The following is a 19,997-nucleotide window of genomic DNA, read 5'->3' on the forward strand; positions in this document are numbered from 1 at the left end:
TTCAGTTAGTGCTTTGGTCACAAGTTTTGAGTTGTGAGTAGTCTGCCCAACTCTCTTTTTTCCATGTGCCTTTCTATTGTCAGTGTACAATTTTGTAGAACACAAGGTTTTCAAACAGGGAAACATATTTCACATTCTAACAGACATGCCTCTCCTAAAGGAAATACTTCAGGCAACAAAGTAATTGTCGAGATGAAAGGTTTGAGATGCCATAATGAATGATGATCAAAAAAAAAGGTAAGTATGTGGGTAATTCTAAACAAATGTCGACAATAGAAAAGAAGCAATAGTTAAACAATAAACAATAATGCTTAATTGAAGGCAGAACTAAAATACTGGAGTGTGATTGTTAAAGTGTTCTCATGTTTCTGAGAAGAGGATATAGATAGTGACTCTTTCTCTTTTTATTAACTAATGAATATTTATGGTAAAATTATAAGGAAAAATAAGGGAATAGTTTTAAAAAAAAATCCAAGATAGTAGTTTCTTCTTGCAGTGTGAAAGCAGATGGGTGATGGGCTTAGAAAGAGCACACAGGTGGATTCAAAGGCACTGTGGTAATATCCTACTTTTTAAGGTGCTTGGAAATTACCCAGTTTTTTATATTACTGATGTTCTTTAAAACTTACACGTGATTATAAATATTTGTATGTGTCTTCATTTTTTTTAACGTTTAGATTATATTTACCTGCAGATAACCACTCGTTGGTAGAAACTAGTTTTCCTCGTTTATTTCAGTTACCATGGTGGTTCTTCTGTGGGCTGTAGTTTGGTCAATTACCGGCCCTGAATGTCTTCCTGGAGGAAACCTGTTTGGAATTATAATCCTATTCTATTGTGCCATCATTGGAGGTAAACTTTTGGGGCTCATTAAGTTACCTACATTACCTCCACTGCCTCCCCTTCTGGGTAAGTGCTAAACACATCCTGTTTTCTTCAGAGTAAGTCATATTTAAGTCATACTATGGGAATAATATATAATAGTGTGCCTCTCATGCCCTCTTCCTAAATCCACATTCTTTGACACCATGTTGGTAGCTTAACATCAGCCATGGTGGAAGTATCTTTAAGACAGAACTCAGCAAGTGCTACAAATCAGGGCTTACTATATTGTTAGTCATTCACATCACTGACAAACAAGTGAAGTTCCAACATGCATTTTCATTGGTTCATTTTCATCTTACTCATTAACATAAACAAAATTATCAACCGATATTCATGGTGACACTATACTTGCTCGTCATAATGTGAATGGCTTCTTTGCTAAGCCAGATAGTAGTCAAGCATTTATTTGTAATCTGATTTTGTCAATTCATTGTTGAACTGCAACCATAGTTGGTTATGGATATGGAGTTCAACAATGAAAAACAATGAAAGCATTCTATGAGAATCAATTGGCTCTATAGAATTTACAGCGATGATTGTTGCATATTTATAAACTGTATTCTGCACATCCTTTATATCAGTAAAATTTATAATAAATATGTAAATATATAAGTATAAATGCACACACACTTTTTTGGCCAGCTACTTATTAAGCATTTACCAGCACACCATTGGCTGTATTGTATTATCATGCTTATTGAAATAATTTAGCCAAAAATATTCTTCCAGAGGCCATGAGAACTGTCCAAACATGAAACACATGAAAATTAGTCTTAACACTGGACATTATATCTTTAATGTTTCTTCAAAGAATTCCATATTACAAAATTTTAATTTACCACTAAAAGGCATTTTGTGTCCATTTCTAACAGATTTATAAGTCACTAAGTTTTATTTAAAAATCACATATCTTTCACGCATATATATTTGCACACAATTCCTGAGTAAAAATTTTTCCTGTTATTTTATGTTAGTGAGGACAATCAATATTGGCTAACAAAGACCAAAATTACTTGCTTTTGAATTTGTGGTCAGCAGTTGAAGCTAAATATAAAAAGAAGTAGAGTTATTTACATTTGACCATGCACTATTTCTCAATATACTTTTCAATTTTAGGTAAAAATAAAGTTATTTTGCTTAATTCATATTATTTATCATGAGTGCTTTTTGTTCTCTAAAGTTATGAATTGAATTATTGTTAAAATGAGTTGTTTCTAAATATGCCTGTATGCTGTGATAAAGGGTTGGCAATCCACCTCTTTTGTAAATAAGATATTATTAGAACACACCCATGCTCATTCATTCACATATTGTCTGTGGCTGCTTTCACACTACAATGGCAGAGTTGAGAAGTTGTGAAAGAGACCCTGTGGCCCACAAAGGCTAAAATATCTCTTATCTGACCCTTGACAGAAAATGTTTGCTGACTCATGCATCTAAATCAGTGCTTGTCAAACTTCATCATGCAGAAAAATGACCTTGGGACCTTGTTAAAATGCAGATTCTAATTAAACAGATCTGGGGGTGGGACCTGAGATTCTGCATTTTTAATAAGCTAATCATAAGTTTTCAAACATGGTTTTGCATAGGAATCACCTCATGAAGTCTTTTAAAAGCTGATGCCCAGAGATTCTGAATTAATTGATGTGGCATATGTCCTGGGCATCAGAATTTTTAAAAGTTCCCCAAGTGATTCTAATATGCAACCTAAGTTGAAACTGCTGTTCTAGACTCCATGAAAATTACCCTTTATACCTCATCCTTTTTTTTTCCATTCTATGCTTATTATTACAACAAACTAAGTATACCACATTGCCAAGTGGTACAGACTTGGGCTTTGAGATCTCATGAAATCTCCTGGGGTAACTGAAATTATTCTGAAAGATCACATACGTTATATATCTTAGCATCCCGTTTTTGTAGTGTTGCACTTGTGATAGAAAAAAGTTTACCACTTTTTATTGTAGTAGGGCCAGTAACTAAAACCGAAACATTATCTGAACCCATAAAGACCTGTTAAGACAGAATATGTGTGATGATTGCCTGTTCTATATTTTCATAAGCTCATTGAAATAATTGCTAGAGATAGAGGATGAAGGAGAATTTTTTTATTCCCAAAATAAACGTGAAAACAATTGCCCTGGAACACTTTCCTTTGCTCATGGTCTGAGCTGATGTGGCCACCTGATTTTGATTTGGATGTTCCCTTCTTGCCTCTGAGCCCACGTGGTCTTCTCCTTTCATTGTGGGGAGAAGAACACCTTTCCTAATAGAGGGGTATTATTCTTTTTTCTCTTAATTTGTGTTATGGAAATCTTTTTAAATATGCAAAATTTATCAATACATGACCAATATTATTTCATCTACTCCCAAGTGTTTTTGAAGCACATTATAATTGAAAAAAATTTCCATAATACAAATTAAGAGAAAAAGAAGAATAGTCCTATATCAAAGGAGGTGTTCTTTCCTCCACAACCTACGTGAGAGGGAGAGGCCAGCGTGGGCTCAGAGGCAGGAAGATGCCTGCCAAGTCCATATCAGGTGGCCAGAGCAACCCAGACCATTGGCAAAGGAAACTGGTTCCCAGGGAAATTTTCACATTCATTTGGGGAACAAAAAAAATGCTCCCTTCCCCCCCTAAAACTCCAAAAGAAAGCCCTCTTAACATATTTTTGAATTCTTGTTAGATTATTATTCTTTTTGATTCCAGGTAGTTATATGCTGTAATTAATTTAGGACTGGTTTAGATCCACATTTTAAGTTTCAGTAAGGAACTATTGACGTATTAATAAAATATAAGGTTAGTGCAGCATTTTGGGCTTGGTAATTCATCAATATCTATGAAAATGAAATATGCCTGTACCCTAGGGCTTAACTTTTCCACTGGTAGGGATTATCCTTTGGATATACTTACACAAACCTACAAACATGTAAGCTCCATATGGACAAGGACCATGTTGGTCTAGCTGCTATCTGTATTAGCAGGGTATCATAAGGGTCTGGCATGTAGTAGGCACTTAATAAATACTTGATGTATGAACTGTGCTCATTTCAGCACTGTTTGTAATGAAAAATCTTAAAGTCCATTAATTGGTTCCAAAATTATGGTACTTCCAAACAATGAGATACTATTGCAACTATTATAAAATAAGGCAGATATATATATCAATGGGAATATATCCAGGCTATATTGTTAAATGGGGAAATATTATCCAATGGTATATAAACATGCTTTCATTTGTGTCCAGCACACACACACACACACACACCACACCAAACACAAAAGCACACACACACAGGCATGCTTAAATAGGTATGGAAACTTTCTGGAAGGGCACAAATAATCCTTAACGATGAAAACCTTTGGGGAATGAAGATCAAAAGTTGCCCTTGGGGGCTTCCCTGGTGGCTCAGTGGTTGAGAATCCACCTGCCCATGCAGGGCACATGGGTTCGTGCCCTGGTCCGGGAAGATCCCACATGCTGCGGAGCAGCTGGGCCCATGAGCCATGGCCGCTGAGCCTGCACGTCCGGAACCTGTGCTCCGCAATGGGAGAGGCCACAACAGTGAGAGGTCCGCGTACCGCAAAAAAAAAAAAAAAAAAAAAGTTGCCCTTGGGGTTGGGCATATACTTGTCACTTTACACTTGTCAGTAATTTTTAATTTTACCATAAGCATATATTATTCTTCTCATTATTCTTTTAAAAATAGTTATTGTAGGCTAGTTTATATTTTCACAAATTCTAGAAAGACCATGACTGTAAAATTCAGAACTTAGAGACCTTCTTCCAGATTAAATGGCAGTGATGAAAGATGCCTGGGAGTGATGCTCCTTTACCTAACGGTGTCTGGAGCAAGTCACAAAAAGCCACATGGGTAATTCTTTTCTATTCTCATAGCTTACATTCAAAACATCCCAACACTAGTAAATTTGTCCAGTCATATAACGGGGTGGTGCTTATAAGGACATGGTGAGAAGAGGATAGTGCTGGAGAACGGAGGGTAGAAGCCTCACAGTATCTGCCGGAGAAGTCTTTCCCTTTGCATGGGCATGTGGTATTATCATTGAGGACAGGATTCCCTCACAAACTACTCAGTTTCCTCAGTCACACTCAGCTACTTGCAGTTCCTAGAATGTCACACTTCTTTTTCATACCTTGGAAGAAACTGCTTTCTCTTTCAGAAACTTTTCAACTCCCTGGCCTCTTTACCCCTTTTCTCCTTCTTTGCACCCCTCTGACTCACCCCTCCCGTCTCAACTCATACAATACCTCCTCATGCTTCCATAAAATTCAGATTGTCAATTTGTCTTGCTCCCCTAGAGGCTGAAAGCTTGTTGAGGTGTAGTACCCAGTTTTTGTCCATTATTATATCTCCAGTGCCTATTATAGTATCTAAAATACTGAAGGCATTTGGTGAATGTTGAATGGCTGAATGAAAAAAGAGTCACCAGCTGACATGACAGAGCAATGTCCATTTCATCATAACTCACCTTAAGCCTTTGCAGAGCAGGTTATGTGGGGGTTTTTTATCTTAAATTATCCTGTTTGAAGGTAAAATGGAATCCATATAGGTATTTATTGACATTTCAGGTAATCTGACATAGCCAATAATGTCAGGAGCTCTTTGCTAGTTGCACACAAAGGGATGACTAAATTGGACATTGTATTTTTTAAAATATTTATTTTATTTATTTATTTTTGGCTGCATTGGGTCTTAGTTGTGGCACGCGGGATCTTCATTGTGGTGCGCGGGCTGCAGAGCATGTGAGCTCAGTAGTTGCGGCACGTGGACTTAGTTGCCCTGTGGCATATGGGATCTTAGTTCCCCGACTAGGGATCGAACCCACATCCCCTGCATTGCGAGGCAGATTCTTAATCACTGCACCACCAGGGAAGTCCCTGGACATTGTATTAAAACATTTTACATTTAGAATTTGATCACACTTTCTATCCAAATACTGCATCCTGTTTCTCCCTTTCAGGTTCAGTTATTTAGGAATTATTAATTACTCTAATCTGTTGTTTTTATCTTCATATTAAAGCCTTGTCTTAGCTCCTCTAATTTATTATATTATTTTAATTAAAAGCTTAACCTAATTTCACCTAACGAATCAGCAAAAAAGGAAGTATTTCCTAAGATTATAGGGTAGTCTCTTTCACAGCTAAAGTGCCAAAACCTATTGCCTGTATTTGAAAACTAACTAAAGAGTTGTTTGATTTTTCCATTCTAGGCATGCTGCTTGCTGGGTTTCTCATCAGAAATATCCCTGTCATCAGTGATAACATACAGATCAAGCACAAGTGGTCTTCTGCTTTGAGAAGCATAGCCCTGGCTGTCATATTGGTTCGCGCTGGCCTTGGGCTTGATTCAAATGTATGAAGTACAAATTTCTACTTATTGACTAGGAATTTTGTGGAAGTGGGCATTGTGCATGACATTCTCAAGAAGAGAAGAGAATCTGTTTCATGCAGAACTCTCCCCAGATGATGTTCCCATACTCTTTCTTGGAGAAAGGTGGAGTTACTATGTGGGGACAGCACCAAGAATAAAGCCCCCCCCACTTTCTCTGACAGAGATATGGGCCATAGTTAAAAATTATGGTCATGAGAGAGAAGACATCATATTTTTGGCATGCAAAGCCCTATATAAGAGTTTAGGGCTAACTGTACTGGCTCAGGAAACTGCCTCCTATATAAAATGAGTCTCAAGTATGAGTTTTTTTTAAATGCTTTTTTTCATTAGGAATGAATTTTTGGAATGTTTTGATTTAGAAATGCATGTTTTGGGGAACAGAGGTTTTCACCCAAGCCTCATTTTGGGACCATAAATTATAAATAAAGCTAACACTGAGAGGGTTAAATCAGCTAACGTGGGGATTATGAGCACAGACTCTGGAAGCAGCCTGACTGGGTGCAAACCTAGCTCCACAACTCACCAATGGCATGATCATAGGCAAATCACTTTAACTTGAGCCTTTTTAGATGAGGACATCTACAAAATGGGCATAATATTACCTATATCGTAGGGCTGCTATGAGGAATAAATAAGCTAGCTCTAAACACTTAGAACACTAGATGTTCTAAGTGGAACATTCCTGGAAGATTTGTGATGATCCAGATGTGGGCTGAATATTGAAGCAAAAGCATTTAATGTCATAATCTCTGCATGTCTTTAGAGAATTATTTTAGTATGTCTAGTTTTCTATTGCAGGCCCTGAAGAAGTTGAAGGGTGTTTGTGTAAGATTATCCTTGGGTCCTTGTCTTGTGGAGGCATGTGCATCTGCTCTTCTTGCCCACTTCCTCATGGGTTTACCATGGCAATGGGGATTTATGCTGGGGTAAGGGTTTTTCCTTATTGTATAAAAATATGCACAGACATTTAGGGTTTTCACTGATTACTTACAAGAGAAAACGTAATAGCATTTTCTTAAAGACATCAAAAAATACAACATCGATATCAGCATAATCTAAATATTATAACTTCAAATTATAGTATATGTGTATAGTGTATGTCTAGCTTTTGCAGTGATTATAATAATTTAAACTATTGAAGAAGTAATGATCTTTTATACGTGATTCCAGACTGGTGAGAGAGATGCCAGATCTCACCTCAGAGTCTGGTATAAAGGATAATAAATATATCAACAGTCATCAACACCCAGAAGTGTTTTCCTCCTTCTTTTGTCACCAGACTGTTTGATTAGATGGTTCTGCTGTCTCTTCCTTCCACTGTCAGTTCTTATTTCTAATGGTTAAAGCCATGAGAATTAAATAAATATGAATGTACTTAGAATTTAGTACTAGTGAGTATGCAACAAGTAAGAAGTTCTTATTTTTCAGGGTTAGGACCCTGGAGCTATACTGCTTGGATTCAAATGCCAGCTCTATGACTTTGCGTTATGCAATCTTTGGCCAGTTATTTAATCTCTCTGTGCCTCAGTTTACTCATTTGCAAAACAAAGATAATGATTGTAGCTTTTTCATGACGTTATTGTGAGGATTAAATTAATATATGTAAAGTGCTTAAAATGGTATTTGGCATGTAGTAAGCACTATAAAATGCTTTCTGGTGTTACTACTGCTGCCATTATGAGTGTCACTGTCAATGTCATTATGGCCTTTTCCTTCTAATCTGTTGTCTTATTTTACATACTCAATTTTGGTAAAAGGCCTAACGTCACTGGGTTCCAATCCAAAAAGTCTATGGCCATGTTTTTCAAACCTCATACCATAATGTTTTGTTTTTAAAAAAAGGCAGATTCCTGGGGCCTAAGCCCGTTAGGTCTTCTATACCACCCATAAATATAACTTTTTAGGCAGCCTAAGTAGTTCTAACACAGGTTATCCATGGCCATACTTTGAAAAAAGTGTTCTATAGAACTTGCATATATGTATGTGTTTCTGGGTTGGTGCTTTGCTCCCATCTGAAAGACTTTAGTTGTCCAAAGTGTAACCTCTAAAAGAGTAGAGGTTATTTTACTTTCAACAACAACAATAATAATAATGACCAAGATACTGTCATAAATGCCTAAAGCGCTGCCTGCTTAGTTTTGTTTTAGGTGCTGTATCTCCAGCTGTCGTGGTGCCTTCAATGCTCCTTTTGCAGGAAGGAGGCTATGGTGTTGAAAAAGGCGTCCCGACCTTGCTCATGGCTGCTGGCAGCTTCGATGATATTCTGGCCATCACTGGCTTCAACACCTGCCTGGGCATGGCCTTTTCCACAGGTACAGGGATCCGTTCACAACGTGCTGTTCTCTTGCACTCTAGAAACATAGATTATGGTGTTACAAGCATGGCATAGTTGCTTGATAATTAATTAAGGCAAATTAAAATGGAAAAAGTCACCTCCCAAGATTTAGTTCCATACTAGGAAGGGACCAGTAGCTTCACCCTCTAGACATAGACTGCTCAAGCAGTTTGGTAAGTGCAGTAAGGGGAGATTCAAAGGACTTAAAGAAGATTTAGAGAAGGACTAAAACAGCTTCTACCTGGAGCCTCTGGGAAAGTTTAATCTTGGAGACTTCACACAAGGGATGAGTAGATTTTCAATGAGCATCATGACAGCAGACCAAGTGGGAGAAACAGCACTGTTCTAAAATAGGAACAGTTTTAACATTTGGTGGGTAATAGCAGCAATGATTTTAATGGGTATCTTTTTCATACTTACCAAGTGTTTGAAATGGATGCATTATGTTTTAAGTAGTAATGAAAAAGAACTTAAGGCATTTTTTTTCTCTCCCACTATTATTCAGTACCTTTACTCCCCTTTGGCACAGCATAAATTTAAGTTCATTTTTTAATCCATGTCCAAGAGTTAGAAATAAGATTTGCAATTTCATATTATTGACAAAATGTAATTGTAGGGCTTCCCTGGTGGCGCAGTGGTTGAGAGTCCGCCTGCCGATGCAGGGGACACGGGTTTGTGCCCTGGTCCAGGAAGATCCCACATGCCACGGAGCGGCTAGGCCCGTGAGCCATGGCCGCTGAGCCTGCGTATCCGGAGCCTGTGCTCCGCAATGGGAGAGGCCACAACAGTGAGAGGCCCGCATACCACACACACACAAAAAAAATGTAATTGTAGCTTAAATTTAGCTTCAGTTTATTTAGTGGGAACACACCTTCATAGAAAGTCATGTACTTTTAGCCTCTCCACCCCGCTGTAGTTATTGTCCCATTTTGGGGGGTTATATATGATTTCTGCTGAGTACCAAAACTTCGCCTCTTCCTGTTGCCCCAGAGTTGCCTTACATCCAGTCCCTGCCATATGTCACTGGTTAAATTAATCTTATCAAAAACATGGCTTTCATAAGGTTACCTTCTTGTTCAAGAACCAGTGAGGATTCCCTCTTACCTATTAAGTCAAATCTACACTTTTTTCTCTTTTGGAAACCTTGTTCTGATGCTGAACTGTTTGATAATAAAGTGCTTATTTGCAGATAAAAAAACAAAAAACAAACCTCTGCTCTACCTATCCAGAAGTATGTTTGCACTGTTTTCCTGATATACACCTTTTAAACAATAGCTCTCAGCCTCAGCTGCATACTAGAATTACGTGGGGAGGTTTTTAAAATACTCTTGTAGGCACTGCCTTAGGCCAATTAAATTAGAACTTCTGGGAATGGAAACCATGGCTTTAGAGCAACAGTTTGCATTAGAATCACAGGGGATGGGGAAGAGCAGGGCAGGGAGGGCAACGAGGAGGGTCTGCAGGGCTGCCGGCTGTAGACTGCCTGCAGAACCTTCCCAGTCAGCAGTGCTGTATTCCCTCTGCCCTGCCCCGCTAAATGTGGTCCTTAGGCCTTTTGGATGGAACTACCTGGAGCTTCTTCTTTTTTTTTTTTTTTTTTTGCGGTACGCTGGCCTCTCACTGTTGTGGCCTCTCCCGTTGCGGAGCACAGGCTCCAGACACGCAGGCTCAGTGGCCATGGCTCACGGGCCCAGCCGCTCCGCGAAATGTGGGATCTTCCTGGACCGGGGCACGAACCCGTGTCCCCTGCATCGGCAGGCAGACTCGCAACCACTGTGCCACCAGGGAAACCCCTGGAGCTTCTTTAAAATGTGGATCCCAATCCCTGCCATATTTACTGAATCAGAATTTTCAGAGGTAGGGCCCAAGAAGTCTTTTTTTTTTTGAACAACCTTACTGTATCAGAGACTGAAACTAATTAGCTCCTTTCTACACATTTATAGTAAATTATCTACCATATTAGCTCAAGACATAGGCTACTATCACAGCTAGATGCTTTTGACATTCCCACCATTACCTAACAGAGAGCTATCCTAGCTAAGTAAAATTACTATAGAGGTAATTATTCTTTTAAATAAGAGAGATGATGGAAACCGTAGGGGAGGAAAAGCTATTTCCCCTCTACCCAACTTAGGTTCATTGGCTGGGACCTTGTAAATCAGACTGACCAAAGACAGCTTAACAAGAGAAAAGGTTTACTAGCATGTGCGTGCATCGTGCTTACACACGAGTATGCAGTGGTGAGTAACTCAAGGGGTGGTTAGAATTGGGGCTTATAAAGCATCTTAGCGGAGAACAATAATTTTGTAGAGAAGTGCAAGACAAAGGAAAAGAACTTTGAGCTTTTAGAGGCAACAAATTGTGGAAAGGCAGATATATGAGCAAACTATTGTTAGATAAGGGCTGGTTTCAGCACTTTATTATGTAGATTCCTCTGGTGCTGTTCCTGGGCTGATTAGGGTTCCACGCTGCCTCAGTGGTTAACTTCTGTCATTCCTGATGGAGAGGGGAGAGGGACAGCTTTACAAATTTACGTCCTTCTTTTAAAAGCAAATAGGGAGATGACAGAGAGCCTATCTTGTATGTGTTTCTTCTCAGTTGCCTTCAGCTCAAAATAATCCTTATGCCAAAGTGGCATACCATGGGGGTGGCATATGCTGTACCTGAAATTATAATAACAAGAAACCACATAACTGGTTAGTACATATTTTCTTAGAACAGTTTGTGAGAAAGGCTTTATATATTGAGCAATTTTAATATAATTTTCTGCACAATGTGCTAGCAAAGATTTTTTTAAATTAAAGTTTCCTAAATCCTGTTTGCTATGGGGGAAAATATAGTTTACTTACCTCTATATTGTGATATCTCAAAGAAGCTAAGCAACAAATAAAGACTCTTCCAAGAGCAATTTCAAAAATAATTTATTGTCAGATTTAATCTTAGAAATAGCATTTGAGAAGGAGTAAGTCCCCTACATTCATTGTAGTAAGAAAAGATTTTACTTTTATTGCCAAATTCTTAAGTTACTGTATTTTGTATATATTTGAGCTACTAAAATCAATATGCATTTATTATTAAAAAAATCACCCTCTTAAATGGCAGTTTGAATACTAGATCTGTCTGCTCACCCAGCCTATGCATATAATACAGTAGAACAAATTAGACCTGATTTATGAATTTTATCTTTCATATTTTCTTAGTAAATAATAAATTATGTAAATTTATACTGAAGTAAACATAGAAAAAAGTACACAAATCATAGCTTATGCTTATTTTTAAATTTATCTCTAATAATATGCATACCTTTCTTAATGTAGGCACATTTTATTAAACTTTTTAAGAATATGGAAATCAGGAAAGATCTGTACATTTTTCCTTCTATATAATTAGACTCTTTATGTTAATGATTAACGTCTGTGCATTTATGGATTTAGAATTCTGTCTCAAGTTTTTCTTTTTATGTTTTTTTTAAGGCTCCACAGTTTTTAATGTCCTCAAAGGAGTTTTGGAGGTGGTAGTTGGTATGGCAACTGGATTGCTCCTTGGATTTTTTATTCAGTATTTTCCAAGCAGTGACCAGGTAAAATAAATAATCTGTGGGTAAGTCATGCCCTAACATGTCATTGGAGGAGCATTCTAGAACACTCCCCTGAAAGCTGATGTAAATTATGTGATTTAGAAAATGGCCCCCCATTTTAAAACTGCTCATTGCAATATTAGTGCTGTCCATGAGATTTATGAAGAGGGCTGGATGTATAAGATTTTTAATGCAGTCCTGGAATTTTTTTCTCTAATTTATATTCTGTATACTTCAAACTTCACTGTAAAACAAATAACATCAATTCTAAAATAATACAATATGTCTTTTTATTTATCTTAATTTTAATATTTTTATTTATTTTAATTTTATTACTACTCATAATATTCAACTAAATCAAGATATAAAATGGCTTTGGGGCCTCTTTTTTTAGTATCAAAATACCTAAGATTCTTTTTTTCTTTTTTTTAAAGATTTTTTTTGATGTAGACCATTTTTTTTAAGTCTTTATTGAATTTGTTACAATATTGCTTCTGTTTTATGTTTTTTGGCCACGAGACATGTGGGATCTTAGCTGCCCGACCAGGGATTGAACCCACATCCCCTGCATTGGAAGGCGAAGTCTTAACCACTGGACCTCCAGGGAAGTCCCCAAATACCTTAGATTCTAATACTATCAAATAGACAGACCTTATCATCTCATATCATATAGTTCAACATTTCTCACCAAAGATATCAAAGTCCTTTACTGTACACAGTGATTTCTTAATAAACAAAGGTTTTGTTTGTTTTCCTTTACCCCCCTCGTCTCTTAGATAAATATATAAAAGTCTTTTTTTTTTCCTAGAAGAACTGACATTATTTTGAGATTTCAGAGCATTTTGAATGGAATTAGAAACTTAACTAAAGTAGAACTGTATGTAAGAACATTAATATTAACATTACTTGAATGTATGTTGGTTTGAATTTTTACTGTGCGCAAAAAACTTCAATTGTAGATTGTAGATTTTATGAATGCATAATAGAGTTATAGGATTTTCTAATTAAACAGCAAAGTAAAGAGAAAAATGATAGCTTACATTTTGTTGTTTACTGTGTATAAAATGATGTGGTATGTACAATAAAGTGCCACTAGTTCAGTATAGCAGCCACTAGCTACATGTGGCCATCGCAGATATAGAACACTACCATAGACAATGCAGATACAGAAATTTCTGTCGTCACTGAATGTTCTGTTGGAAAGTGCTGATCTAGTGCACTCCACACAATAACTCATAAAAAGTGTACTGTTAATATGAGCATTTTACTGATGAGGAAATTGAGGCTTAGGGAGAAATGATTTAAACAAAGTCACATAGCTAGAAAGCAGTGGAGCTGGGAATGAACTCAGGTAACCCACCGCCAGAGCCTGCACGCCTCCAAGCCAAGCACTTCTAAAAAGCCTGCCTGCCTTCTAAAGCAATCAAGAAGTTTAAAAGACCAAACAGGGAAAAGTGAAAGGAAAGAGGTACACATTTCTGAGACTTTAAAAAAAAATCAATAACAAGGACCTACTGTGTAGCACAGGGAACTCTGCTCAGTGTTATGTGGCAGCCTGGATGGGAAGGGAGTTTGGGGGAGAATGGATACATGTCTCTGTATGGCTGAGTCGCTTTGCTGTGCATCTGAAACTATCACAACATTGTTAATCGGCTATACTCCAATATAAAATAAAAAGTTGAAAAAAAATCAACAACGAAAAACTACTCTGCCTACAGCCTCTTAAAGCTTCTTGGTATTCAAGGATTTAGAAAGAAATACCAGGAGAGTATCAAATTAAAGAGTGAACAGAGAACCTAAAAATAATAGAGATATCATATCTTTAGCCTTCAAAGAATCCCTGTGATGTAACTGCTTTAGGGAACGAGGAAAGAAGACTTGAAGAGTTTAAGTAATATGGCCAACTACATATGTCAGTGGTGTAAAAGCTGAAATTGTGTCCCTGGTCTCTCTGTCCCCAAAGCCTATGTGCTTTTTTCTGCTGTTGCATTTAGCCCTGTGAAATTCTGCTTTGATAACTGCAGAAAGGATAACTGGTATTCCTGGGAGAGGAACCTAACATTTGTACATGCGCTAACTCTACTTTTACTAAGGAAAAGAAAGTAAATGTTCTGTCATGCATTTATATGCTCAGAAACAGACGTTTTTATTTTCTACTAAGTCCTGAATATGGAAAAACCAATAGTTAGAAATCAGTTATATGAAATAATTGAGCTAACCAACCTCTCTCCTCCTCTAGGACAAGCTCGTGTGGAAGAGAGCATTCCTGGTCTTGGGGCTGTCTGTGCTGGCTGTGTTCAGCAGCATGTATTTTGGTTTCCCTGGGGCAGGAGGACTGTGCACGCTGGTCCTGGCTTTCCTTGCAGGCAAGGGATGGGCCAGCGCAAAGGTGAATTCATTTTAAGTTCTTCTGCTCATGATCACTTTCTGATCAGATTAATTTTTTCTTTCCAGATACTTTCTTAACATCAAATTAATGAAATTATTTAATCATAAAAGCTATTTTCTATACATTTGTAAATGTATGTCCAAGTTCACACATGCACATCCTTTTCCCCTTACATACGAATCTAGAACTTAAGGTCTTTACTTAAAACATATTTACTTACTTAAAACATACCATGGTTCTATTTCCATGCTGCCTTCCTTATTCTTTGTAAGGGCTGCAGAGTACTGCATTGTATAACTGTGCTATACTCTACTTAATCAGTCTTCTACTAACAGACATTAGATTGTTTCTAGTTTGCTAAGACAAAAAGCGCTTCAATAAAATGCCCTTACATATACTATATTCAGTAAACTCTAAGGCACTATCCAGTCTTATTATTATTTTATGTGCTATCAAGAAAGAAAAAGAATGCTGCCAATTAAACTGATATCCTAATTTCAGAAATATTAAAATGAGAAAAAAATTAATACGTTATAGCATATTATTGAGTTTATCTATAGGATACATTTCTAGAAATAGGATTGCTCTTTGAAAGACTGTGCACACTGATACTTTTGATAATATCAATTTTCCCTTTTAAAAGACTGTACCAATGTGCATTCTCACCAACAGTATGTGAGAGAATCTGCTTCTCTGATCTATTTTCAGTCTTCAGATATTGTGCTAATCTGATGGGTGAAAAATGTATCTCATTGCTGATCTGTTGGCATTTCTTTATGAGTGAAACCAATCATCTTTTCATATGTTTACTTGCCAGTGTATTCAAAAGCTTGTCCCTATTTTTTATAAGATTGTTCTGGTTTTCCTTACCAAGTTTCAAGATCGTTAAGGTTATCTGTTTTCTTAATATGTATTATGGAAATTAGCTGATTGCCATTTATTTATTTTAATTTTAAAATACATTTTTGTAGATTTGAACTTGACAGGATCATGTGCTATTCTGTTTAATAAAGAAATTAGATGTATGTGACATAAACTAAATGCAGATATATCCTTTTGGAAAACCTAAAGACAACTGCTCAAAATAATTAAGCTTAATATAATGCCATATGGAAACATGTGAAGGTTATAAATCTTGAGATTAGATAAATAATCATATTCAATTATGGGAATCTCTGCAGAGATATATTAGAGATAGAATTTCCTTGTGGGTAAATAGCATTCAGATAGGAGGCTTCCATTCTCTAACAGTGTGATTTTAAAGTTAGGACAAGTATAAGTGTGAATCATCTTGCTTTAGAGGAGGGAAGGATTGGAAGGGGCTCCTGGAGCCTTGTGTGAACAAGGGTACTGAGGCCACAAGAAAGTGTGCTGAGATGGATTGGACTTCGAGGAAAAGGAAAGAGTCCCTTTGAAACCCTGCTCTAGACACTAGATGGGCGCCTAGGTTTGTTGCCCTGTCAGAGGCTTGGCTGTAAGGCTTTCAGGTGGTCTACTTTTTTTCTTTTCAGCAGCACCTCTATTATTCAGTTCTACTTTCCGATTTCATATAACATCGAACAAGAACAAAGCTAAAAAGTAAACAAACTTCCTCGTATAAATCAGGTACTCCTGTCATCCCTCATCTCTCATAAGCATTTGCTCTTATCAAACATTGTTTTTCCGTGGCTTCCCTTTTCTTGAGGGCTGAGACAAGGTTGTCCGGTATCGTGGGCAGTCTTCTGTCCAATCTCAGCTTGGGACAAAGGGCTGTGCTGCCTCCCTTGCTTCTCTCTGAGGACTCACCACTGTCTGTCTTCCACCCTAATCTGGGCTGCGGACTAATACACCTGCTACTTGAAGCGCTCTGATCTACTCCTTTGCCCCAGGACCAAGAACACAGTTTTCACTCAGTAAAGGGATGCAGCAGAAGTTGCATTGTGACCCCTTATCCGACACCTGGGAAGTTTGCCAGCCATTAGCATTCTACAAACTGTCCCTTAACTTTTTTTTTTTTTTTTTGTATATTGTTTGGTTTCTTTTTTGCTGTTGTAAATATTTTTTATTTCAGTTGTCAGTTGCTGGGTTAAAAATTACCTCAACATTTAATGACTTAAAACAACAATTTTGTTTTGTTTTAATTTGTCTTGCATTTCTGTGGATAGACTTGGCTCAGGTGGGTGATTCTCACTTGGAGTTGCTCATGAGGTTGCAGCCAAATAGTGACTGAGACTGGAATCTGTCCCTTAAGTTCTTAATTGTAAACATTTGTCATTATTAAAAGAAATAAATTAGTAAAGAGAATAATTTTTAAATAAAATTAGTTTTGTTTCTGAGTATGAAAGTACTATACGCTCATTTTAAAATATTGGGAAATAAAGTCAGAAAGCAAAGGAAAGAAAAAATCATTTACAATTCCTCTACCTAAAGCCAACAGCTCTGTAAACTATTTAAATATTTTGGCTTATTTCCGTTCATTTATTCAACAGGAAAAATTTCAAATACACTTATAGTAAGTTTCTTCAAATTGAATTTTACTGGAAAATGCTATCTGTTGTCACCTCTTAAAATTTTTCAAATATTAACAACCAGCTCATATTATTCTGTCATGGGTAAAAGGAGAGAAAGGAACTAATAAATGTTATTGCCACTCTGTAAGGCCTTATACAAGGCACTAAGTGAGTATTCTCACTTATTTTCACAAAAGAAACTTTGAAAAAGTATTACCATTTCTATTTCATAGAGACTGTAAATCAGAAGGACTTAACATGTTCTAAAACACGTCCAAGGTCACAAAATTAAAATGTGGCACTGGGATTTAAGCTCAGGTTTGACTCCAAAGCGACTGGTACTACCCTTATAATACAACTGTAGCATTATTACACAGGACACGTTTCTATATTTTGACATCTATTTGAATAACACATATCACATATATTAAAAACGTTATACTTCTACACTTTGCAATTTAAAATTAAGTTCAGGGCTTCCCTGGTGGCGCAGTGGTTGAGAGTCTGCCTGCCGATGCAGGGGACGCGGGTTCGTTCCCCTGTCTGGGAAGATCCCACATGCCGCGGAGCGGGCTAGGCCCGTGAGCCATGGCCGCTGAGTCTGCGCGTGCTCCACAACGGAGGAGACCGCAGCGGTGAGAGGCCCGCGTATCGCAAAAAAATAAATAAATAAAATAAATAAAAAATAAAATAAAATAAAGTTCATAAATGATAGGATTTTAAAAAACAACTAAAAAGAGTCATGTCATTTGGAATAGGGCAATAGTTTTAGCAACAGGGAAATCAAAGGGGAGACTGATCCCTATTACAAGTGGTCACTAGCTGTGGGCATAGAAAGACAAAGAGGGAAAGGGAAACTTTGATGAGTTTCAGTTGCGCTATTCTCCAAAATATAGTGTGGGTTATATAGAAAATATTGTTAAAGCCGAAACAAAGCATCTGTTTGAATGCATTTGTCATAACTTTGCCTGAATTACCTGCAGCCTGGTTGATTACATATAAGGTCAATGTAATCCACAACCCAGAGAAAGAACTAGGTACCTTGTTTTCATATTTACCTCTGGTTACTCTCCTGTGTATATCTCTTTATCTACACACACACACACACAAAAGACAACACACAGACTCACACATACACACACACACATACGGATGCCCCATAATTTTTTAAAACCATTTCCTTCTAGTTAAATAGTTAGGTGATTTCTAGTCTCTGCTATTTTTAATTATGCTGAAATTCAATTTCTGATCAGTTCCTTAGGCCAGATTTCTAACAGTGAAATTTTGGGGTCAAATAATATGAACATTTTGAGGTTTTTGACATGCATTACCAAACGGCTTTCTAGAGTTGTATCCATTTACTTTTCCACTGTAATATATGAAGTACCTATCTCATTACACACTCATCAGCTTAGAATAGTGTTTCTCAAACTTGAGAATGCATCAGAACCACCTGGTGGTGTATACACACATCTATACATATGAAGTTAGATTTTTATGCCTTTTTATATTGTTCATTTTTTACACTCAAATATCATATACTTTCATGTGATCAAATCTATGAATCTCTTATTAGGACCTTTCCTCAATAGTTGTTTTTTCCTTAAAGATGTCTTTTCTTGTAAAGTTTTACATACGTCATCTCATGTATTCTCTACAATAACCTTGAAAGGTAGATATCAGACCATTTTACAAATGAGGACACCAAGGCTTAGAGATGCTAGATAGACTGCCTAAAGTTGCAAAGCCAGTAAGTGGCAGAGTCAGGATGAGAACACACAATTTGAATACATCAAACTGGTTCCCTAAAGAAAGGAAAGCAAAATAATCTTCATTGAATCAATTATGTGGCAGGCACTCTCCAGAGCAGCACAACATTATAAAAAGAACATAAAATTTAAGTTATGGGGACTGGGATTCCAATCCTGCTTCAAGCTGTATAATCCCAAAAATGTCACCTACCTTCTCTAATACTCAGTTTTCTCAACTGTAATATGAAGAGACTAATATAACATCTAAAGAATTGTGGCTGTTGTGTGGGGAAATGGAAATGAAGCACTTGTAAACTAAATAGTGCTTCAGTAATACTGTTGTTGAGTTATACTTTGAAAAGCTAAAATATTTTATAAAATTCATTTGTGCCTGTAGTTTCTGATGTTATTTCTTACTTTTCTGCTTGGTTTTCCATATAATCATTAATCTTGCCATTTGTTTTATTTTATTCAAATACACTCACCTTTTTTTAAGCCTGTCATCTATTTTTTCATCTATTTTCAAGTTCAGTGCTTCTAGATGACCTTTATAGTTATGGGATTTTGTTTTCTGTTATATTTTGGATCTTCTGAATCTTGAATTGTTCTTCTGTCTGAGAAGTGTCCACTTACATAGATATTTAACCCATGATGAAACCTTCATTTCTCTTAACTTTCTCCTTTTGTCCATCCTTGAAAGTGGTTTATATTTTTGAAGATTCTTACCATTCATGCATAGAGATGTATAAAGTGGCCTTAACTTTCAATGGACAAAACAGTCTTCATTCCCCTTGGCTCATCTTCTTTTATACTTAGCTTATTCTATGGCTCCATTTTCTTTATAAACAAATTCATTTTGTTTTTGAAGTTATGAAAAAGCCACAAGAAGATACATTGTGACTCTTCTCCCTTAAATTATATAATATGTAAGCCTATATCTGATGTTCAGTTAGTCTAAACTGTTACAGTCAAAATACAAATCATGGCTTTAGTCTACAGTTTAGAAGTAAAAATAATTTGATAGAGAAAACTCTTTAGGACTTCTGCTCTCATTGGAGTTCTGAATACATGAAATATTTTTGAGGACCTTCCTTAAACAATTAGTCCTGGCACCAAAAGGCTAGGTAACCTAAAGTTAATATAGTTGAATTTTGTT

At 36.8% G+C, this 19,997-nt stretch overlaps 1 protein-coding gene across 3 annotated transcripts in view; it reads left to right on the plus strand.

The window, feature by feature from the left end:
* SLC9B2 (solute carrier family 9 member B2) overlaps positions 1 to 19,997 on the plus strand; it is a gene marked incomplete at its 5' end in the record, with an annotated part of 34,422 nt that overhangs the window by 5,013 nt on the left and 9,412 nt on the right. For 2 of the 3 annotated variants that reach the window (XM_079704474.1, XM_079704476.1), the window contains 6 exons: positions 739 to 909; positions 6,119 to 6,261; positions 7,099 to 7,226; positions 8,437 to 8,612; positions 12,109 to 12,215; positions 14,452 to 14,601. In XM_079704474.1, the coding sequence (XP_079560600.1) occupies positions 739 to 909; positions 6,119 to 6,261; positions 7,099 to 7,226; positions 8,437 to 8,612; positions 12,109 to 12,215; positions 14,452 to 14,601 (875 nt within the window). Of the gene's footprint in view, positions 1 to 738; positions 910 to 6,118; positions 6,262 to 7,098; positions 7,227 to 8,436; positions 8,613 to 12,108; positions 12,216 to 14,451; positions 14,602 to 19,997 lie in introns of those variants that run through there. The other variant, XM_079704475.1, reaches the window with a different exon arrangement.

Source organism: Hyperoodon ampullatus (genome assembly GCF_949752795.1).
Source record: "Hyperoodon ampullatus genome assembly, chromosome: 1".
In the NCBI taxonomy this organism is placed as follows: domain Eukaryota; kingdom Metazoa; phylum Chordata; class Mammalia; order Artiodactyla; family Ziphiidae; genus Hyperoodon; species Hyperoodon ampullatus.